The following is a 25,664-nucleotide window of genomic DNA, read 5'->3' as shown; positions in this document are numbered from 1 at the left end:
GACATAAATTGTGAATTCTAAATTATACTTTACTAGCTGACCCTACAGACGTTGTTCTGTACATAATAATAAACGAAATATTGTTTTTTTATGAATTTGTCAATAATTTTTCATAAAATCAAGAATTATTTCGCAACGTATGCTCCTTGTTGTTATAATGAAATTGTTTCACAGCGGAACTGTCAAACCATGCGGCAATAAATTCTCTCACAGAAAATATGTCCATACAAAACAAATATTGGAATAAAAAATAATTATGTGTCAAACCGAAATAAAAACTATCCTATCTCTCAACTTGGACTAAACTGCACTCGATGAAGTAATCCCCATTTAAATCCGTTAATTAGTTTAGGAGTCCATCGCGGACAAACAACGTGTCACGTAATTTATATATATTAAGACTTATCGTATGCTTAGTTCCATTAAACATATCATAATACGAATAGTTTCCTTTATTCCTGTAAATAATTTAATACATGATTTTGTATGAATAGAAATCTTACTTAAATCATGCGCTTAAAGAGTGACTTATATGTTTATCATAATCCGCTGTAATATTTACATTGGTATGTGTTAATAAATTATGCACACACGAATATGTTCGGCAGTCATGGGACATGTGTGTCAATGTGATATATGGATATGAATTTGACTGAATTACGAACTTTGAATGAAAAAGATATATTACTTTCTTAGATTAAGGATTGGTCTCCGCTGCGCTCCAACTACTAATACCGTACTACATGAGAACAATAGCTTTTTTATTACGGCAACTATTAGATGTTTGCGTGCGTGGCATCTTGACACTTTAAAATTTTTTTATTATACACTTTGTGTTATTTTACATTGAAATTAATAAAAGGCATAAAAGGTAGGCATAGGTATTATTTTCTCAAAATTGATTCCTTTAGAATTCATTTCGATGTCATTTCTAATATACTAGATACTACTACCGCTTCGGAAACAAATGGCGGTTTGAGAGAGAAGAAGCGGCGCAAGAAACTCTCCCAGCATTCTTTTTTTTGCGCTCTTTTCATTAAAATTAAAATACAAAATACTTGCTGATGATATGTGATCCCAGTGTCTTTATTATTTCTTGTAGTATTTTTTTACAGAGTTTTACTACGCAACCGGGCATTTAAGTTTCAATTATTAGCAAACTTTAATAGAACATGTGGCACGTGAACGTCACACATGATTGTTCGAGACTGTCTCGAGTACACTTGGGTGAATTATTAGTTGCCGCACTTTGCGACTACGCCTGCGGTATCTAGTTCGAGCGCAGCGGCAACCAATCCTTAATCTAAGATTACTTTCTTATAGGCCTTATATTAGCTTCACCTGTATGTGAAGCCCATTTAAGGACGTCAGATTAACATTAAAATTCCCACGAATCAAGGCCCGATGAATAAAAATGAAAAACAATCATCAATCAATTAGTCATAAGATATTTGTAAGTTGCCGTTATAAAAAAAACTATTGTTCTTAGGTAGTGCGGTATCTAGTTGGAGAGGAGCAGACACCAATCCTTAAGGTGCGGACTGACTAGGATTGTAAACAACCAACCGTACAATATTTGTGTTGATCATATGGCTAAGCTGCAAATGGGCATTTATTTTACTGATTTTCTGTTGTTTAATCAAAATTTTGATATTAAATTGAATAATTGTTCGGTTTAAGTCTTAGAAAGGTACTAATTCTATTAAATTCTTTAAAAAAAGAATGTTGTTATCGCTGAAAATTCAGAGATGTTGAAAGTTTAGTTTTGGGAAGCAACTTCCAAATTTTATATTGGATATTTCAAATTATATAAAAATGTTCTACTCGGTTCTAAATTTTCTTTAAGTCGTTCTTTGTGCACTGTTTTTTTTGTGTCATATTTTGTGATTTTACATTTGGTTATGTTGTAATCGACTCTCTAAGGCTAGGGTTACTATGGATGCGAGTTCTTACGAAAATTTCTTCTGACGAGTTCTGACGGATTCGTCAGAACAAACAAACGCCTGGTATCCAATGACAGTGTTTACACTGGCAACGACGAACGCGTCAGAACATGCACGACGTCGTCAGAACCGCTCGAGCGTTGCCAGTGTAAACACTGTTATTGGATACCAGGCGTTTGTTTCTTCTGACGAATCCGTCAGAACTCGTCAGATCAAATTTTCGTCAGAACTCGCATCCATAGTAACTCTAGCCTTAGAAACCAAGTTTTGTGGATATTGAGGTACGACCGCGCCTTAATCTTAGAGTTGATATTAATATTTGGTTTTCAAATGGTTAGCCAAAGAATGTTTGTTCTTTACTAGTCGATGTAACGATCAATAAATTATGTACAATTTAGTAGGCGGCAGACAGTTTGTCTGTGACACAGACAGCGTCGAGGTAGTATATTTTTTGTTAACATCCGCTATAAAGACTGGCGCTTATAAACAAAAAACCTGTGAAACGTTGCGTTTCGATCACTCCAAGTTATGAAAGAGTTTTGATACAAAAAGTTTGGTATCGTTTTTTTTCTTTTTTTAACCGACTTCAAAAAGGAGGAGGTTATTAATTTAATCAGTATTTTTTTTATGTATGTACACCGATAACTCTGAGATTTATGATCCGATTTACGTAATTCTTCTTTTCTTTGATGCGAAATAGATGCCATTTGGTCCCATAAAAGTTTTACGTAGTTTGGCCCAGTAGTTTTCATTTGATGAACGTTTATTTGAAAATTTTTGTCTACCTGGATGACATCATTGTTTTCTATGTACGGCCTTTTCTTTTATTATTATTATTAACTGGCACTAAAACGTAAACATAAAAATAAATAAAAAATTGTGTGGTTTTATGAAACCACGATGCAAGTGATACTTTTTTTCACAAAATAACATAGCTATTAATATCAGCATAAAAAAAACAATTTTATATATTATGCTTTACATTTTCATAAAATAAAAAAAACTTTATTAAGTGTGTGGGGTTCGAACCTACTCTTCCGCCCGAACGCAATTGCATCCAATATGCGAACTACAGGCGCCGCCCGACCGTCACGTGACATGCGACACACAGACGAAAATGTTTTGAGACGATGTAATAAAAGCTTCACTTTAAAAACTACATTTAAAAAAACCGACTTCAAAAATTGAAAAGTATCAAATAACTAAAAAATTTATTTAATACACCTCTTATGCAAACCTTTACCTTTAATATTAATAAAATACTATTATTTTTGAGACGTTTAATGAGACGAGTAGGACGCTCAGTTGATGGTAATTGATATGCCCTGCCCATTACAATAGAGTGCCACTGTGGATACTTGAAAACCCCAAAAATTCAGAGCGGAACTACAACTGCACTCGTCACATTAAGACAAGATGTTAAGTCTCATTTGCCCAGTAATTTCACTAGCTACGGCGCCCTTCAGACCGAAACACAGTAATGTTTACATTTCTGCTTCACAGCATATATAGGCACCGTTGTGGTAACCATAATCTAACCGGTAGCCCCCACAATACATTCATAATGTCTGAGTCAATCTTCCTCTTGTCTCAATAATCATAATCCGTTGAGACTATTTGTCTTACTTTTGATTTGATATATTTATAATAAAAAACAATATGACTTATTTATCAAAAAAAATTATTAAAATAGCTCCTGTAAACGCTTCATTGTATTTATAGGATGCAATTACTAATTATGACAGTAATCACTACCATCATGTTCACGAAGCATTCTTACACAAACAATGAATTCAAGCTCTAAAGGTTGATGCATCCAATATACGATAATTTATATTTTAAATACAGTTTATTCTTTATTACTTTTTATAAAATAATTTATAATATTTAAACACGATTCCTATATTGGATGCAGCATCAAATTTATTATATATACTTATAATGTAACAGCTATAGTAAAATACTCTATTTGATTGAAAAGAGTGGCCGTTGAGTTTCTAGTATGTTCAGTAATTTAAAATATGCATAGTGACGACAAAAGCGCTTATTTTAAGTCTAAGTAATTCAATACAGTTTATTCGACTTTGACTTTTCCACACAAACGTTTTTTAACAATTCTTTTAAATTTCGTAACACATTTCTTTTGTAAATTATCTGGGAACATATTGTAGAAGCATATATATCGCCCAATAAAAGACTTAAACTCGACTTCACCGAGTAGTAAGCATAACAAGTTTATGTTTGTTCATCGTGTTAATATTATGATTGTCACAGTTTCTAGCAAATTCCTAAATGTGCTTATGAACATAAGAAAATTAACGAGAATTTATCGAGATGCCACAGTCAAAATGTTATAATGAAATAAAAGAAGAATTTTGTCAAAATAGATTACTTTAGAATTATTTTTGATGTCATTTCTAATCTAATATACGATAGATACTACTACCGCTTAGGAAACAAATGGCGCTCTGAGAGAGAAGGAGCGGCGCAAGAAACTCTCCTAGCATTCTTGTTTTGCGCTCTTTTTAATGAAATATATAATATTATACTGTCATTGCTATTGCTATAAAATAATCATAATCTAGTCCCAGGCTGTCGGATCACTTAGATATTACGCTGTGTAGCCATTTTTTAATTAAACATTTATAAAGTAATTCAGGCAAAGTTATAAAGTAATTCAGACAAAGTCTGGCAAAGCGTCGGCCAAACTTTGCCAATTACAAGCAAATATTAATTCTTATTCCATCCGCGATTTAATAGAACATTAATTGTCGAGTGTTAAATACATTCTATTTGGCATTGGACATAGTTGTCTCTGGTTACTGGCGTATGCACTTCACGTGCTTCGGTCAGACAAGTTCGCATTAAGAAACCATTTTGCATTTCCAAGAAACGAATTATCAGATCATTAGTCCGAATGTCTACTATATGAGTTTTCTCATGACAATAAATTATCCGCAATAAATAGGTCACTTTTAAAATAAGTTTTATTGCTTGGTCTACATTCGTTGTTTATTAATGTAATATAATATAAATAAATATATTTACTGACTATATATTTATGATTCTGATATATTTATGTTTTCCAACCGTCAGTGTTGATTTACAGGACATGTTTTAGAAGGTATATCAAATGTATTAATTATCCTAATATTAAAAGACTAAGTCTTTCTAATAGAGATGATATTTTTATGACAGTAAGGGACGATACGAGCAGGACGTTCAGCTGATGGTAATTGATACGCCCTGCCCATAAGAATGCAGTGCCGCTCAGGATTCTTAAGAAACCCAAAAATTCTGAGCGATACTACAATTGCGCTTGTCACTTTGAGACATAAGAAGCTAGTTTTATTTGCCCATATTTTTTGTGTTATTAAAGATATTTTTTTGTTTTTATTACCTCTTTTGTTCTCTGTTTTTTCTGTATCGTATCGTCACATGAAAAGTATCTTTACTCAGAAACAAAATTTTTTCAAAAGATATTCAAATTACATTTGGCACATCTATGGGTTAGAAAACTGAACATTGCCACTAAATTCAATGCTCTTTTTATTACAAATAGGAATTTCTCTTGGGAATTATGTAGCTCGAGGTGTTTTCTGATATATATATAAGTAAGTAATATAGTGAAAATGGTCTTTATTTGAGGCTCTTTCACGTCTAAACCACTTATCGTATGGATATGAAACTACCACTATTCGATGCGAAATTTATCCTAGATGGTTTATTTTGTTATTGTATTTGTAATAAGATGAATAAAATTAAATTTTATTCGACTAGTTTATAGATATAAATATGAAGAAGTATTATTAATATAGTCGTTTCATAATTAACTGTTGACAAAACAATAAGTAATCATTCAAAACTGCAAAGTATTTCTTGTTCAAACAAGGTAATATTGAAGTGTTTAGTCTAGAGATATGAATGCGATAAAAGTACTCACGCTTCGTTCTTGTCGTAGATTGGAAACGTTTGATGCGCCAGATCCTGGAGGGACGAGCTCGTTTGTGGCTCAGCAGAGATACCCTGAGCTCTCTGTTTCCTGGGCGGTCTGGAACCTCTAACATATTGCTGGTACGGGAAGACGCTCTGCAACTTGTCTAGCTGCGAGCGTAACTCCACCATCTCTTGGTCCCGCTGCTTCAGCAGCCCTTCCAACTCTCTTATTCTCTCTATCAACGGCTGCATGTCGTTCGACAAGGCCGCGTTCGCGACACAATTCTCTGAATCAGAATTCATAGTGCTCGGAGTCCCCATTATCCCGTTCACCTGTTCTCTGTACGTCTCGTCTAAGGCTCTTCTGTCACCGTTGACAGTGGGCGCCACTGTTAGCGCACCTCCTCCTGTATTCACTACGGACCTCGGTTCATCGTCACCAGCAGTGTGCTGTGACGATCCGAAGCAAAGGTTGTCGAAACACACGCGCATTCACTCGGCTCCCGAGCACTGCACCGAACCACTGGTTAGCACTTTTGGTTTGTTTTAAAGCAAATGTTCACTGCACTTTGTAGCACTGTGTGTCCGTTTGTTGTCGGCAATTGTGGGAATTGCAGGATGTGTGGGCTACGTAGATGAGAGTCGTGCGTTGTGTTCGCGTACTAGCGAGGTAGTGATACGGCACTTGCCGTCACTCGTCAGCCCCGCGCTCTCCGGCGCCCTGCAACATTACACACTAACATTACTATCAGACTCATTTATCACCCTAAACAATGATCAATGGACTAACATACTACATACAGTTATATTTTTATTCAATCGCAACGAAGGGCCTATTGCTTGACAAGTTTTTATGTAACATCAAGTGTTTCAAACGTTTTGGTCAAATATTATCCACTACTAGATTTAAACTATATTTGGTTAAAATTACAACTAATTACGTTGACAATTCTATATTTAGGCAACATAGTAATAAGTAACTACACTACATAGGATTTTTAAACGAAATGTTATTTAAATCATATAAAAAATTAAAGTCAGCATCCATACAGTCGGATATTGAAAATAACTTCTTAACATACTCTTGAAATTGGGTCACATGTGACATACTTATAATAAATACTCAAAGATATTATATATAATATAAAATATGGGTGATTCGTCATTATAAATATTTCTTTTAAATTTCTGTATCCAACATATTTCCGGAAAAAGAGCTCGTGAGAAGAACATACAAGAAACTCTAAAGCCACTTTATCATATATTAATAATAACTCATACTAATTTCCACAATAAATTAAATTCCACATTCATATCATTTATATTGCCTCACACACTGATTTACAGATAGATAAAGTAAAACACTGATTTGAAATTGATAACAGCTTATTATTGTTTACTGGATTGCCAATAAATAGTTCATTACATTTACCTTAACATGTTTAAGAGATCAGTGATCACGAGATTACTACGCAGAACTGACCACATGATTCCAAATCTATCTTATCTGATATCCTGTCACTAGCTAAGATTCTAGATATCTCGATATATTTATATTTTTTATTAATACTTGTGTCATGTCGCTTTTCTATGTACTCAGTATGTTTTTTTTATGACAATAAGGGACAAGACGAGCAGGACGTTGAGCTGATGGTAATTGATACGTCCTGCCTTCTGCATTCTTGAAAAATCCAAAATTCTAAATGTGGTACTACTATTGCGCTCGTCTACTTAAGTCATAAGATGTTAAGTCTCGTTTGCCCAGTCATTTCACTAGCTACGGTGCCTTTTAGACCGAAACACAGTAATGTTTACACATTACTGCTTCATGGCAGAAATAGGCGCCGTTGTGGTACCCATAATCTAGCCGGCATCCTGTGCAAAGGTGTGTCCTCCCACGGTTTAGCCACAATTGATATCTAATATATAAAATTCTCGTGTCATGGTGTTAAACATTGAACTCCTCCGAAACGGCTTGACCGATTCTCACGAAATTTTGAGTGCATATTGGGTAGGTCTCAAAATCGAACAACATCTATTTTTCGTCCCCCTAAATGTTAAGGGGCACCCACACGAATTTTTATTTTTTAATTTTTTTTAATTTGTTGGATTAAGAGTTAATATTTAAAAATACATACAACTTCAAATTTTCACCCATCTACGATCAACAGTTACTTTTGTATCGCGATTTTAATATCGGCAATACAACGTTTGCTGGGTAAGCTAGTATTATCTAAAATATTTATTAAAAAGCGGCCAAGTGCGAGTCGGACTCTCCCATGAAGCGTTCCGTACCAGCAAGTAACATAATATAAAAGTTCTTGTAGTTCGTTGTAACATTGATCGACGTTTTAATATTAGTGTAGTTTTAATTATGATTTATGATGTATTAAAAAAAACTACTTACTAAATATCGTTACAAACAAATTTTCGGTGGATGTTTGCATAATGTACATCATATATTATTTTAGTTTTATAATTCTCTTATTTTAGATGTCACTTCTTAGTTAGTTTATTGATATAAGAAACCTATATAGTTTTGGAAAAAAGTGGCTGTGACATACGGACGGACGGACAGATAGATGGACGGACACATTTGGCTACGGAACCCTAATAATAAGGAGGACTTATGAGCATATATATATGACGTATATATATTATGAATCCGAAAAACCGACAACATATTAGTACGTGGCGGGCGAGAATCGAACTTGTAGCACCTTGGTGGGAGTTAACTGTTCTACCTGTTGCAAATTAAAAAAAAAGTGTGTGTGTGTACTTATGTATGCACGCAAGGAGTTATACTTCTTAGGCCTAACCAAATAATCCTGTAAAGTTTGCTGGCCTTCAGATCAACAGATTTATTTTTATTTTTGTGCGAGATAATCTAAATTGTAGTGACTTGACAAACGATAATTTTAGTGGGCATCTCTAGCTTTGAAAATAGCCCATGTTTTAGTTAATCTTAAAGTTAGTCAGTACTTAAACTATCGTCTATAACTCTTGAAAATATTCTATAAACATCATTTGTGTAACGTCACGTGTAACACAATCTGTTGTTTTGAGAAACATGAGCCGGTGGTAACTTGCAGGAAGCATATATAGATAATTTCTAAATAGCGACTATAACATCTTGAATGGGAAATTATAAACAAGAATAATGGCGTAGTGATGAATTAAGGTAGGCAGACGTAGTCGCAACCTTTGCGCCTGATGAGAAAGCTCATGGTTGCACAGAGGGCAATGGGGAGGGCTATGCTCGGAGTTTCCTTGCAAGATCGAATCTGAAATGAGGAGATCCGTAGTAGAACCAAAGTCACCAATATAGCCCAAGAGATTGCAAAACTGAAGTAGCAGTGGGTAGTGCTTTTCCGAATTTATTTTGTTGTTAAAAATTAATAACTAACTCTAATTTAGCTAAAGTAATCAAGTTTTAATTAAACTTCAGTTGAAAATTCACATTCATCTGAATAAACAAGACGAACGCAAAGATTTATTGGAGGCAAGAAGCCAATATAAATTAATATAGTTTTCGTAGATTTATTAATATCTTAACGGTGCTGAGGTTTACGTGACCAAAGACACATAAGTCGATTTATATAATAAGTTCTGTAATATTAAGCCATCAAAACGTCTATTCCGATCTGTATCACTCCCTAGGCAACATGATATTTTAAAGAAAAAAGTTAATAAGGTACCCGTTTTTTATGAAAATAAGGGATCAGACGAGCAGAAGGTTCAGCTGATGGTAATTGATACTGCCCATTACAATGTAGTGCCGCTCAGGATTCTTGAAAAACCCTAATGTACATATATAACATTAACAAATAGGTACATATTGATAGGAAACAGTTAAGATTTTATTTAAATATACTCATAATGATTATTTACAAAAATAAAGTTTGCAAACAAAATTTATGACAAATCACAAATTTATGACAAAAAACGATCCGTGTGAGCGCTCTCTCAACGAGCCAACCGTTGGAGTGAATGACGTATGATAAATCTTGTATGCCTTGTTCAACTCTCAGATTTTTGTTGTATTTTTTTTTATTTACTCATAATGATTATTTACACAAATAAAATTTGAAAACAAAATTAATGCGATGCGACCTCTCGCGTTCCGTGCGAGCGCTCTTTCAATCGAGCCAAGCATTCGAGTGACGTATCGTTGATAAATCTTGTATGCCTTGTTCAACTCTCAGGGTTGGTTTTTATTGTAAATTTTGTTTTAAAATTTTATTTGCGTTATTAGCCCCAGAAGTGAGGGTTATCACTTTAAAAAATAACAAATTATTTAGTGATTACTAGCTGACCCCGACAGACGTTGTTCTGTAGACAGTAAAAAAACAACTGTTTTATATTTCAAAACATCAAAAATTATTTCGTAAATATGCTCCCTGTTGTTAGAATGAAATTGTTTCACAGCGGAACTGTCAAACCGTGCGTCACTAAATTCTCTCATAGAAAATATGTCCATACAAAACAAATATTGAAAATAAACATAATTTTGGGTCATAAATCGAAATAAAAACTATCCTATCTCTCAAGTTGGACCAAACTGCACTCCATGAAGTAATCACCATTAAAATCCGTTCATTAGTTTAGGAGTCCATTGAGGACAAACATTGTGACACGAGATTTATGTATATTAAGATTTTGTGCTGAAGTTCGAAATGCACATGGTCAATTTTATAAATATCATACTAAAAGTTCAGTACTAACAATATCGTATGATAAGAACGTAACATAGTCTAGCTCTAGCCTTATCTAGCCTTACCCTACATTAGCTGGTTTCCTATATATACATGACATTTCCGGTGGGCGTGAATTTATTATTTATAATAACTATATAATGAACATAATCAGTGTGAAATACATGGCCAAATGTCATTTGGATCAAGATCATAACTTAATCACAAATTTTAATTCAATTAGATACTACTATTTTATTTGTGTAATTAATCCTAGAAAACGTGAGGGTTATTGTTTAGAATTGAAAGAGCGACATCTCAAGTCAATTTCCTAATATGCTATTATTGGGGTTGAGCCGGTTATCAACTGTAAAGTAGATCCTGTAGATGAAGCCACAACCTGAGAGTTAAGCAAGACATATCAATATTTATTACTTACGTTACTCGAACGAGTGGCTCAGTGGAAGAGCGCTCGCACGGAACGGGAGAGGTCGCGGGTCAAGCCCCGCATCGTTCATAAATTTTGTTTTTAAAATTTATTTGTGTCATTTATCCCAGAATTGAGGGTTATCACTTAAAAAAAAATAAAACAAATTGAAACCAACACTTTTAATGTTTGTATATGGTAAATTTAAATATTTTCATTCAAAATAAGACATAAAATCGCTAATTGAACGTCAAAAACTACCATCCACTTGAAAATATCGGCTGCATTGCCCTAGAGCAATATATAATCGGCCATACAACTTTGAAAATAACTTAAGTGAAATAATCGCGCCATAAATGTATCTATCAATTGTCTAACCTCAAAATTAATCTCCAGGCCACTTTTCTCTTTCAGGTGCTCAAGAAGACAAATAACTTAGAAAAGTACAGTACAGAAGAAATAAAAGACTGATGGAATAATCCACACCTTTGCTAAATCATCATTTCAGCCGGAAGACAAAGGCCTTCCCCAAAGATCGCTATGATGATCGGTCCTGCGCTGCCTTCATTCAACTTACTCTGGCGATCTTGACCAGATCGTCGGTCCATCTTGTGGGGGGCCTACCAACACTGTCTTTCGGTACGTGGACGCTATTCGAGGACTTTACTGCCCCAAAACCCATCTGCCATCAAGCTATCGTCCCTGCCCACTGCCACTTCAGTTTCCCAACCACTTGGGCTAACGCATCTCCTCATTTTGAGCTTCCTCATAGGGTTCCTTTGCTATATACAGTAATAATTATGACGGGTACACACCATAATATGCTGGACACACGAAAAAATATGAAGTCTTAACTCTACAAAAAAGAATAATGAAGAATGGAAGAAAAATTGAGTAATTATTTATATTCTAGAGACTAATCCAGATAAAGATGACGAAAGATACTGACGAGATGTTATAAAAGATATAAAATGAATAATGCAAGTGTTGGAAGTATTACTTTATTAGCTGAATACATCATAGAATAAATAAATTTAAACATTGCTTACACAAAGAAGTAAATGATAAGCAAAAATTTATTGCAGAGGAAGGATAGGATTAACATTTTTATAATTATGTATAATAGTCTGGCCATAAATACTGTTACAATTAAAAATAAACAAAATTTTACATTTGAATTTGGAATCTGTCATTTTTTTATGATTGTTCATTGAGTCTTCTCATTTTGGCGGCAATATATTGTACAATATTTAGCGATATTAAAATGGAGTGGGGTGATAAAGAGAACCGAATCGCTGTGATTGCATTACACAAAGTAGGTATGGAACAAAATGCAATTTTGGAACTCTCCGTACGCTTCGTATTAGTAAAATGTTTGTTTACCGGGCTATTAGTAGGTACAATGAAACCTCCTCTGTTTCTGACAGAATATAATCAGTTGGATTATGATTTATGGTCAGTTTTAGAAAGTACAGCTTGCTCTTAACGACATGATAATTTGTAGTCCCTAAAACAATCCGTACGATTGGCAGTGAAGAATTTTCCCATGGAAAGAGTACGTGCTTCTATTGACAACTGGCCTATACCGTATTGCAGCCAATGGAGAAAACTATAAAAAATATAAGCTTTTTATATTTTAAACTGTTTTATATTTGTTATTAACGAACACATTGTAAAACAAAATAAATGTTATTTGCAATAGAAAATTTTCTTTTTCTTTGTTTCATTATTAATGGCAAGACTAGGTATTATTAAGTAATTTATTGTATTCACAATTCCTTTATATTCCTGAATTATAAATTCAAAATATTCAGCTCACTAATAATTTTCCGTGCAATCTTCTCCAAGGTCTTTTAATAACTATTATTATTTCTCTTCATCTAGTTCTCAAAACATATCACTTTTTATTTAACGTGGAACTAAGTTGATCGCAGCGACAAAGTTCAACATATTTATAACAAGGAGCTGGCTCCTCGAGATATTTTTAGATCGCTCTCAATTAGAATCAATTCAGCGCGACTGGAGATTGTCACAGTTACAATTATACTATTTAAGATTGTCCCGACTAGCTGGGGATTGGTTGATGTGAAAATGCGTTGTTTATAATTAAGAATAATTGATTTTTATTGGCTCGCGGGTATTCAACGTCTGCGGAGCGATGACTTGATTCATCAATGTTTCTAAGTTGAACTCAAAACTATAAGCCACTTGTGGTATCAACCACAAGTGAATATATCGGAGTTAGCTAAGGTAGGTTTGTAACTGCATACATAGAGGTGAGATGTGCTTGAGTCGCACGCGCGATGTGTGGAGGCGAGAGGCGAGAGAAGGGCCGCGGCGAGAGGGCACTAATTCCAAAAATAACAATAATCGGAATCTTATTCTAGATTAATTAATAAGATTGAATAAAAGTACGCAGTAAATTCTATACTATTTAGAGCATATTATATCTATAGTTTTGGAATAGTGTTTTTGAAGTCGGTGTTTTTTTTTGTAATTTTTATTTTAAATCACCATACAGTAATATGCAAGCACATGTAGTGGTAGAAAGGTAAAGCTACTTATATGGCGCCTTCGTGATCACAATCGCAAAGCTGCTAAAACATTGGGTATTAACCAAGAGTGGCACAGTGTAGTGGACAGGGCCTAGTATATACTTATGAAGTTGTCAGATTACTGATTTCATGAATCCTTTTCACAAAAACATTAAATTCTTGTGTTGTATCTTACATTGGTAAAAACGTTATAATCTAGACTCACATCATGTTTTATTTTGATAAGTTTAAATGTAGGGCTGTCAAGGAAACTATACTTTTGCATTCTCAAATTATTTAAACAATATTTAGAATTGATAGATAAAACACCAAGAACCAGAAACGCTATTAGACAACAAACAAAGCTTACAGTACACTATTTGCAAAATTTTCTAGCTGGCGTAACTTTGTTTGTAAATATTTCGTCTTTTATATTTATATTTTTAATGATAATTCAACAATCGCCGTTCAGAGAGCTTTCAGTGAGTTTAATACCTTTTTCTATTTCTCCATTAAATTTTGCTGCTAAATACAATCTCTATTTTGAGTAAAACTAGCTGACCCGGCAAACGTTGTTTTGCCATATAAAGTATAATTCACGCGATATTTTTATAAGTAATAAAATATTGCCTATATTATAGCCTGTACATCATTTTGTTCTATTGTCAATAGTTTTTGCAGCGCACGCAAAAATAGGTTTTCGATTTTACACCTTGAGTTACAAAATAGCAATTTTACTACGGATCCCTAATTTTGAAAAAAAAAAACATAGCCTATAGCCTTCCTCAATAAATGGACTACCCAACACTGAAAGAATCATTCAAATCGGACCAGTAGTACCAGAGATTAGCGCGTTCAAACAAACAAACAAACACTGCAGCTTTATAATATATCGAAAAATATGCTACCTCTAACCACCGTCATTTGAATTTATCTAAATATAAATAAGTAATGACAAGTCTGAACTTGAAACTATAAATCATATTATTGGTGTTTTAATAGGTATTTCCCTGAACTACAATGCACCTTCTATTGAACGTGATAGGCCACATTGATTAAGTAGATTTACTCCAATCCAACAGTATGCATTATTATATGTAAATGTACATTAGTAATCTAACATATTATTATTTCAATCAATACCAAAGATGACGTGTTTAGTAAGCACGATGGAAATACTAAACGAATTAATAAAGATAACACAGATAATAATATGGATCAGTTTAATCTCCATGTAATCAAAGGGAAAGTGTCATTTAATGTCTATTTAACAGATACGCATATTCAAATAAACCTTCAGGAAATTATCATGAGAAAAGGTCATCATGATTATAACCCTACTCACCATCTGAATGTGTGGCGTGTGGATCCTTCAAACTTGAATATTCAAGAAAATTTCTTAACTTAACAATATTGGTTTCGTATTCCATTATAGCTCTTTAAATTTGCAACGTTTGTTTCAAAGTATCTGGGTAATTCGTAAATACATAGCTTCGTAATTTTTCACTACTTAGATATTATATTGAACTCAACAATAATTTAACACCAAAATATTTCACACAGTACGAGCCGATAGTTCAAAGATTGCTTGTGCCAAATAAGGTTCTTCCGTAGTGATGCAGCTATTAAATAATTGAGCGAACCAAGTTCGTCGTACACATGTATTTAGGTCGAACAATTTAAGGTTAATACTAGAAATATTTATGTAGATATGCCGTTGAAATGTGATCGGTTTATCAAGATGGTCTTATTCCTCGCAACATATCAATATACGGTATGATTTGATTCATTTTCTACTGCCACTCTACTAATAACTTGTCACGGTCGCTTTGTATCTCGCTTCAAATCTTAATGATTATAATTAATTGCGAAGGCAGCAGTCGATATATTAGATTATAATTATTACTGAATGGACGTAAACCTAATGGGAATTATTTATCAATGCTGGTACGATCAATGTTCTCAAAGCATTGAGTATACAACAGGTGCGTTTGATAAAAGTGAATGTTTTATATATTCTGTGTTCACTTAAGATCCTTAATAATACTATTATAGATAAACATACTTTTGTTTTGTTTTAATTTACAGTTACTTTTTTGACTTACTCGTGTAAGCCATTGACGTTTGAGTATATTTTGTTGCATCACTTTACAAATTGTAATTGAAATGATTTCTAAAACGATTAATTTGTAAATCTTTATTTGAAAAAGTGGCAATGAGTTTCTTGCTACTTCTTCGCATTAGCTCAACCCAATAAGGGGAAAAAATATGTTTTCTGACGTTCATAAGTGTCATTTCCATGACCTACATGAATAAAGTGATTTTGATTTGATTTGATAATCTAATGAAAATTAATCTCTCGGGAATGTAGCGATCATAGAGGGCACCAGGCATATACTAGTATAGGTATTTTAATTTTATTTGATTAACGCGATATTTACATAGAAAGAGTTTTAAACCTTTAAAAAGTATTTTACTATTTTTTTTTATTGAAAAGGAGGACAAACGATCGTACGGGTCACCTGATTAAGTGCCACCGCCCACATTATCTTGCAACACCGGAGGAATCACTTCAGGCACTCACGCCTCTTTCGAAAAGAATATTCTATGTGATAATATATGATAAATGTCAATAATTAGTAACAAAATCCACTTTAAATAAAAAAATATTTTTATTTTTATTAAATAATTTAATCGAAACTTACAATCGATTTCAGAAAAGTAAATGATTATAAATTTATTTGTATGTACCTATGTTAAACCATTATTGTTTTAGATAACAAAGAACACTAATATTTTTTTTTTTTAAAACTAGTAAAGGCTTGTTAAAGAGTTACGAAATTAAATAAAAAATATTATGCAGAATTCAAGTTATCTATGATAATTTATACTTCTAGTAGAGTCTCTTGCTGTTAGACAACCGATAAAAACAGGACAGGAATATTAGTTTAGTGTGCGTGACAAGCTACGTCTGTGTGTATGACACTTTGTGTTAGTATGCCTGAATTGTCTATTTTTTTGACGTTTTCACAGCTGTCAAAGTCTACCTAGACGTGAATGAAAAACTCCGCCATAATCATCGAGAAAATGTGCCACAACCTTAATATGCTTATAAAACAGCATAGTTGACAATATTATTACTACAACAAAAACTAAACTCTTTATTAACAATCCTTATTATTCCATGACACTTAAATAACTATGTCCATTTATTTCCGTACAATATGTCGCAGTTATATCAGAACCCATTAGATCAATTAGATCATGATACATTTAACATTGAAGCTGTGCCGATATGCATCGGGTGTTTTTTTTAATCACACTCGTGCTGTAAAAATAAGCAATATGACATTTGACTGATGGCTAAAGTGGCCGGTATAATCGTTTTTAATTTTATTATTAATTGCAGGTTTTAAAATTGGAATTCTTTGGCGTGGAAAGATTAATGAAGTTTGACTTTGAAGGTGAAATGTACGCGTAAACACTTTTTTTATGACAGTACGATACGCCCAGCTCATTACAATGTAGTGCCGCTCAGGATTGTTGAAAAACCCAAAAATTCTGAGCAGCCGTAATGCTGCTCACCTTAAGACTATAAGATGTTAAGTCTCATTGGCCCAGTAATTTCACTAGGTACTACGCCCTTCAGCCCGAAACACAGTAATGTTTACACATTACTGCTTCACGTCAGAAATAGGCGCCGTTGTGGTACCCGTAATCTAGCCGGCATCCTGTGCAAAGGAGCCTCCCACTCGCATGTTCATAAACCTCCTCTTCAATAATAATCATATTACTTAGATAATTTATACGTCTAGATAGAGTCTCTTGCTGTTAGAAAACCGATAAATATAAGGCAGGTTTAATACGTTAGTGTGAGTGACAAGCTACGTCTTACACTCGCGATTTGTCATTTGTAGGACACTTTGTGTTAGTGTGCGTGCATTGCTCAATGGCCGTTGAAAAATAAGGTGCACAGTCTCCTGACGGTAGGTGATCAAACTCAACAACACCAGAGATATTACTAGAATTTTCTAGACTTACGAAATTTAGGCACATTATATTTTGAATAAGCGGAACCTGTTGAATTTTTTTTTCTACTCTAATGCTTGCTATTAGAAATATGATGTCCTCAGTTAACTTAAGATTTATTTTGTTGTTTTTTTTTTAATTTTGATAACAGCTTCAAAAGTATTGTTAAAGACTCGTTTTTATTCTCATATATGTAGATTTTTTACAATCTGGTGATCCTGGTTAAGATTTAAGGGCAAATATATAAAATTATTGCAATGGCATTTCGATAAATGTGTAAAGTTTCACGTAAATAAAACATCTAAAAATGGTAAAAATTACTTAAGGATTCTGTTTTATGTATTTCAAAACAGAAAACGATATATACGATAGGTCAGGCTTACGTAAAGCGTTGAAAATAAAAACAAATATTATGATATGAAGATAAGCTGCAAAAAATTTTGTTCAGAAAAAGACGTGAGGCCAGCCAATCCAACAATAAATATCACCTCATTCCATGAGTCATTAAATTTTAATTAAACATAAAGAGCTTTTCCTTCATAGTTAATAATTCTTATAATTATCTTTCACGGCTGTGAGAAAAAGCCTGCAATCAGAGAAACTTGAAGGGCACGAGAGTTCTGATTAATTTCCGACGTGTGGCATTTTGATCATATGCCTGATAATTTTGTAAATGACGGGTTTTTACATGCGCTGTGCCAATGAGAACTGTTCTATAAGGAGGGGCGTGGCTGTATGATTAAAAAACATTGCCAAGGATTACTTTGAACTCGAATTAATGGTAGGGCTATTAATGTCACTGTTATTCTGACTTTTAACTATTCTTATTTGGTATTACATAAATGTATTAAATGTATGTTTTTGTAAGTCAGAAGTGGGATAAAAATCAAAACTTAAACATGTGCTGTTATTAATATAACGAATTCTCTACTTTTTTGTGTAAAATTTACGAGAGCTGACGTTAACAATCAGTTTTTTTATATAAAAGATAGCAAAAGGGCAAGAGATGAGAAATAATGGGAAATGGTGAGCCGTCCATGGACATCCGCAACACCAGGGGGCAAGAGATACGTTGCCGACCTTGAGTAGGTTCTATGCCTGATCACACGAACTGATGAAAACACAGCGCTAATAAAGCTGCTATGTAAATATTATTTCCAGTGGCGACATGTTCATCTTCCTTAGTTAAGCGGCCTGTATGTTTAAGGCCTGCGTCACCTTTGTATAATTAACGTTTAGGGATAATGTTATTTTCCAAAAGCAGTCGCCGCTATTTCACTTGGGTTTGGGTTTTGGGTAATGGTTTCATTTACAGCTGGGAGAGTATTTTTCCTATTTAATTGTTCTGGTTCTTTTTACGTTGTTTGTGCTACCATATTTCATTTATTTTTCAAGTGGTTTGTGACTACTCACCGATTCTCATAATATTATTGTCTTGTTATATTTTGTTGCACTATTAGATATTAGTGAACCTTTCTTTTGTTACTTTTCATACTCTTTTGCTTTGTACGTAAATTACTTACTTTTTACTTTTAAGGTAATTTAAGTTTTCTCAGTAAGTGAATTGTTAATTCTTATGAGAAATAAAGATTCTTAAACCATAAACCATAATTCGGGTGTCCTTGGACGCAACATTGTAGTACCACTCACGAAAATTTAATTTACACTCATTTGGTATGTACTGTTAAAAATTGGTCTAACTTTTTATTTAATTGGCTTTGTGGCTGTTGACTCACTCAATATGTTAAGCGTTTAAGCTGTAACTACAGCCTATCATTCAAAGAGGATGTAAATACTATATAATAAAAGGCGGGACTGCCTAAGTAAAAATTGAAATTTATTTTAGTATGAAACGTGCAGTGAGATTTGACATAAGTTTTGAAATAGTCATTACAATTGGGCGACGAAGTATAATCCGACTAAGTTTGAAAGCGAACAGTTTATTAAAACGAAGGAATGGATTTCGGCTATCTCCGTTTTTTATAAGATTAAAGCCGTCATCTGTCAATCTGTAAATGACTGCACGTTTCATACAATTGAGTGAATCGCTTTTTTCTTACGGCCATTAACAATATTCAGTCTATCTCCGGTTGTTGTCTACTTGAGATAAAAACTCGTAAATATCGTTGATTTTTCTGTTCCAATAAACTTATCGACGGTAAATCACCTTATCCGTACACGCTGTGTGTCAATGGGACGACGCGGACGTATAGCTTACCAGCGATAGAAGTTTGTATGGAAATTGCAATTCACGCGTCCGGTATATTGGGACAGCTTCAGATTATTGACAGCTAATTACTGACAGTAGAAGGTAGCAATTTATCTCTATCTGTAGATAGTACATTGGGAACGGCCGTTAGAGAGCTTCGCTAGGCTGCCTGTCATTTATTTGCAGTGCTTTAAACAAAAGCGAAGCCGCTCCTTGTGAATACAAGTTAGCAACTGGCTTATAAGTCAGTTGCTTCAATCACTATTTTACCAGTTATAATGGTCTCTTTTTTAAACTTCAAACTGATGCAAAGAATTGACAAAATGGAACATTCTTATGGCTAACCTGTTCATTGGGCTTTCAATTATTTTTTGTCTGCTATCGAAGAGCGAGAATTACCTACGTGACTCAATTTCATGTCTTGTACAGTGACGCAGACTTTTCAAGTTCCTGCTTTTTATATTAAAACAGCAAAGTAAAAACTCGATTCTTGTTTCCTTACAATTTTTTTATAAAAAATCATAAAATGCAGTATTTATTTTTTATGACTGAAGTTTTAAATATATAATAGAAAAGATTTGTAGCAATTAAAAAAATACACAATAGAGAGACATATTTTTAAAGAGAGAGTAAATACAAGGGATTAAAAAAAAAGCTCGCCAAACACGGATAATTGTTAAATGTTGGTAACTAAGGAGGATGAATATGTCGCCAATAGAAATAACATTTACATTTGTGACAAGTTTAAAGCTAAAACTTACACATTCTTCTATTTTTTTTCCATTATACTATTTCCTTAGTTTATTAATTAACCAATTTTAATCAAACCCAATCAAAAATTAAGTAAATCAAAACTAAATGATGCTTACAATCTAACCATAATATGTCACAGATTTAAACTTTTTTTTTAATTATTCATGTATCTCGTTGCTTTTTACCATGAAATTAATCATAAGTACTTATAATGTAAGACCCTTACCTAGTGAAACTCTCTAATAAAAAAGCGATTCGCTTGATTGTATGAAACGTGCAGTCATTGACAGATTGACAGATGACAGCTATAATCTTGTAAAAAACGGAGATAGTTGAAATGCACAACGTTTAAAGCAATTGTTCGCTTTCAAGCTTAGCCGGATTATACCTTGTCGCCCAATTGTAATTACTATTTCATACTTACCTGTCAAATTTCAAAGCACGTTTCATACTAAACTAAATTTCAATTTTTACCAAGACAGTTCCGCCTCTAGTAGTATTTGCGCCCTCTTTGTAAAGACTTTTCACTGAACTTCCCTCAACTGATACAAAACTCAATCAAATGAATCTTTAAATAAAGATGATAACTATCTTAATTTATTAAATAAAGGTGACCAAAATAATAAAAAACTTGAGAGGTATCAAGGGACACCCGGTTGGAACGAAATTCCTTTCGATTAATTAGTGAGGGAATTGTAATATTTTTTTTTTTCAGTTAAAATAATATTTTTTTATTATTAACAAATATAATGTAATATAAACTTAATCAGTAGGCTCAATTTAATTGGCTTGTGGTAACTGAAGTAGGATACACATGTTTGGGATTCTATTTTATTTAAATGTCTTGAAAAAACTGCATCGATGGTAGTATTATATTTTGTTGTTGATTCTGCTGGATAATTGTTAAATGCGAAATAGGAATACGAAACGAACATAACTGGCTTGCATTCTATGAGAGAGAGAGACAGACAGAGAAACACGCGCTAGCCGCACGGTTTACAACTATAGCAAAAAGTGTGGTTACAACTTTTGCTCTTAATTTTTTCCGTCTACCCCCCTTTCGCAAGGCGCGATAAGGAACTTCGTTTCAATAACTTTTTTATCGAAGGAAATCTAGGCAATATAATTTTAAGGAATTAATTTTTTATTAATAGTGTAAACTGTACACCTTCCTAAGCGGCCAGCAAAGCTCCTGTGATTCCTCTGCTGTTGCTAGAGAGCGCAGTGCGGTTCTTCCATAAAAAAATCGAGTGAAATTGTCAAATACGTATCTTGTATATTATGTAACCTTTAATTCGCTGCATAATGATTTCAAGAAATACTCTCAAATCGTTATATCTGAGACACACAAATTATGTGAAAATCAACGTATAAAAAGAATTCTTATCACCTCTTTGAATTTATATATTTAAAAGGTAAAACCTCTTACTGTTATCATTCTGCAACATATTTAACATTCGAAACAGTTGCTTTCATGGGACGAGTACCGTTCGAGCATACTTTCAACTTAAGGCTGGGGACCGAGCCAACGGCCTTGAGGAATCGAGCGGAGCTAGGTTACCTCTCTCGAACTAGATACTACTACCGCTTCGGAAAACAATGGCGCTCTGAGAGAGAAGAAGCGGCACAAGAAATACTCCCAGTATTATTTTTTTACGCTCTTTGGAATGAAATATAAAATATTGTACTGCCATTGCTTTTGCTATAAAATAATCTTAATCTAGTCCCAGGTTGTCGGATCACTTAGATATTCAGCTGTGGAGCAGTAGGATTTACGACAGAGACATTTTTTAATAAAACATTTAAATTTATATATAGATAAAGCCTGAACAGTGGCTGGGACTTTATTATAAATGTGTATATATTTACCCTTAAAACTATTATGTATCTTAAGAAGCCTTCTAGAACAATCAATCCCTTATTTCTAGTGTTATAATAATGAAAATCACTATTAAGAGTTTAAAAAAATCTCTCGTAGATTACATTATGTGACACCATTCTTAGAAAAGGGAGCACGTAAATTAGGTATTGCACTTTATATTATGATATTATGGGTCGGAGTGATCACTCAAAGCAAGTTTCACGAACCTTTGTGGTTCGTGAGACTGCTGTCATCACGAACGTAATACAAGGTTTAATGGTTACTAATGTCTCGAATAAGTTTTCTGAATTGATCGGTCTTTAAGAAGTGTCAATTTGTTGATCGACGAGTGATGTTTTATTGACGTGTTGAATGCCGTTTTATTCGGAGTAAATAAGTGTTGAAGTCAGGGTTAAACGCTTTGGATAAAACATGCTTTATAAAGGATACGTCACTCTTTCATGTCAGCTGTCCAATGTATCATGTTGTGGATTTTTAAATTGGTTTTTATAAGTTTTGATGGAAGTTAATAAATACAAGGCATTCAAAAGTAAGTTGTTTGCTGTCAGCAAATGAAAAACAAATACTATAACAACGTTTATTTATTTATTATGTGTATTGTTTTCTGCTCTTTCTATAGGAATTATATTTATAACTCTATTGTGTACTTTTGTCTTACCGTTACTTAACTTGTATATAATAACTTGGTGACCCGACAGACGTTCTGTACCTAATAAATAAAATATTGTTTTTTTTTTACGAATTTGTCAATAATATTTCATAACATCATTAATTATTTCGTAAAATATCCTCCCTGTTGTTATAATCAAATTGTTTCACAGCAACTGTCAAACCGTGCGTCAATAAATTCTCTCATAGAAAATATGTCCATACAAAACAAATATTAGAAATAAAAATAATTATGGGTCCCAAATCGAAATATAAACTATCCTATCTCTCAAGTTGGACTAAATTGCACTCCATGAAGTAATCCCCATTAAAATCCATTAATTACTTTAGAAGTTCAGACAAACATCAGGACACTAGATTTATATATATTATTATACAAGTTAAGTGAGGGTAATATGAACATGAAGAATGTTAGCTTTGACTTTTAGCTCAAGCAAAAATCTGATATAAAAATATTTGATAAGAGGCTTCTTGGTTGTAGTGTGGATCACCGCTTGAAATCTAATGACAACAGGGCAGAAAGGAATACGTACATATTTATAATTCATATCAATTCCACGGTTTTACAGTGGGATTATAAGTACCAACAAGCACGGCCTATGTTATCTTGCAACATTAAAAGAATCACAATATGTGAGTGGACCGGTCTTTTAGAAAGGTTTACGCGAATTTTTTGAAGATGCCTAATTTATACTGTACTGGAAAAAAAAACTGCATTAGGAAAGTCTTCCATATATTCTTTTGCGTAGCGAAATGCACGATTGTGCAGTACTAGATATCAACGTTAAGTGGATTTTTTTTAAATTTAGACCATAGGTTCTAAACGTGGGCGATAACGCCCCCTTGTGGGCGTTTGAAACTTTCGGGGGGGCAGTAGAAGACCCAGAGAAAATTAGGGGGCATTGAGATGGCGCAGATGGGGCGTGGGTAGATTAAAAAATATAGTCTAAAAAGGCAAAAAAATACACGAAAATACTCTAGAAAAAAAACATATTCTCGTGGGCGGTGAGCAAAATAAGGTTGAGAAACTATGATTTAGACAATATAATGTCCGTTGGTGAAATTCGGCTGGAAGTATTAGCAGAACTTTGATTTAGTTCCTTCTTCATGATGATAAGAAAAGAAATATACGGTATTTGTAATATATATATATTGGTAAGAATGAGTGAGTGGACAGTATGAATACAGTATAACATCGTTTGAACTAAGAAACGCCAACAAAAAATCAACCAATACCAATAATGTCCGTACTATCTCCAAACAAGTAAACATTCATTAACATCTCAGATACAATATGCAGGTAAACGAAACAATACAATGACGATATAGGTATAGTTGACGATCAGTTAACAAGTACTGTGTAATTGAAAACGCGTGATATTAATACTCTGACCGTACGTGTGTTACGTAATTACGATATCCTATTCGCTGTTGAGCAAATAAAGCTTAAGTACAGACAGAAAAACAAGTTTTCACGAATACGAGGTTTATTTATTAGGGTAAATACCCCTCTTTAATATCAATTAACTGGTTTTTTATTTTGGTTCTGATCTAATATGTATAATTTCTGTATTTAATATGAACTGATAGTGACTTCATCTTACATACATTAAATACATTTATAAAAGAAATCTCTTAAAAGATTTCTTTAATAAATGTACTTTTTAATGTGTGTGTGTGTGTGTGGGTACTTTTTAATATGTAATGATCCAACTGGAGCCATATCAAGCATATTATGGTTTTGGCTGGATATGGTTCCAGTCGGATCAAATCCTGTCTATTAATTTGGTCTCTTCTGGAGCATTTCTATCCCTCTTGTTTATTTGTCTTCTTCCGACACATATTATTCTGCTTGATTGAAAGCAACGATTGCAAATACTTCAGGAGCAAGCTAAACTAATCTATTAATTACTTTGGCAAATTCAATTTTAGCTGACATCAGCGTTTTACGCCTAAAAAATCATAGTATTGATTGATTGAATTGAACAAGAAAATTCGACTCTACGAGCCTAACCTGTATAGGTAGGTACTAAAGGTATAGAAATACTACTTTTATCTGTTTTCTTAAAAAAATATAGAAATAGGTGGTTTGCTACTGTAACAGCCTTCATTTAAAATAAAAATTTTAAGCTTTAAACATGTTAGCAAAATAACCGGTGAGGAAAATCTATATAAAAACCTTAAGATTGGTTTTACAAAAATCAATGTACCCTTTTAAACATCGGTTCCTCTTAACTGTAGCAACAGGAGGACTGCCAAGAAGATAATATTATATATAATTGTATGTATTATTCAGTAATTTAATACAAACTGCGGTCAATTTCAAAGTCTAAAAATATTTACATATTTCGTCCATTGATTCTCCTTTTTATGCTGCCCGTACGCTAGGTGTGTAAAGTGAACGCTAAGTTATGAATGTCATATCCTTTTTCTGGTCGTTTACTTGATTTGTTGCAAGAAAATTTTATAAATCAGAGCAGAAAAAATAATTACGCTTCAACTGAAAGTGAATATTGTTGAGTTACAATAAAAGGTTTAAATAACTTTATTCTCAATAAGACCTATTGTCACTTACATGAGAAATTAAC

At 33.3% G+C, this 25,664-nt stretch overlaps 1 protein-coding gene across 1 annotated transcript in view; it reads right to left on the bottom strand.

Annotated features, from left to right (window-relative positions):
* LOC126965933 (cGMP-dependent protein kinase, isozyme 2 forms cD4/T1/T3A/T3B) overlaps positions 1-25,664 on the bottom strand; it is a 200,210-nt gene that overhangs the window by 132,217 nt on the left and 42,329 nt on the right. The window contains exon 2 of the mRNA XM_050809730.1: positions 5,887-6,600. Within this exon, the coding sequence (XP_050665687.1) occupies positions 5,887-6,371 (485 nt within the window). The 5' untranslated portion in view covers positions 6,372-6,600. The remainder of the gene's footprint in view (positions 1-5,886; positions 6,601-25,664) is intronic.

The sequence above is a fragment of the Leptidea sinapis genome, chromosome 9 (genome assembly GCF_905404315.1).
Source record: "Leptidea sinapis chromosome 9, ilLepSina1.1, whole genome shotgun sequence".
NCBI lineage: Eukaryota > Metazoa > Arthropoda > Insecta > Lepidoptera > Pieridae > Leptidea > Leptidea sinapis.
Note: the sequence above shows the minus strand (reverse complement) of the source record. Positions and strands in the feature narration are given on the sequence as shown.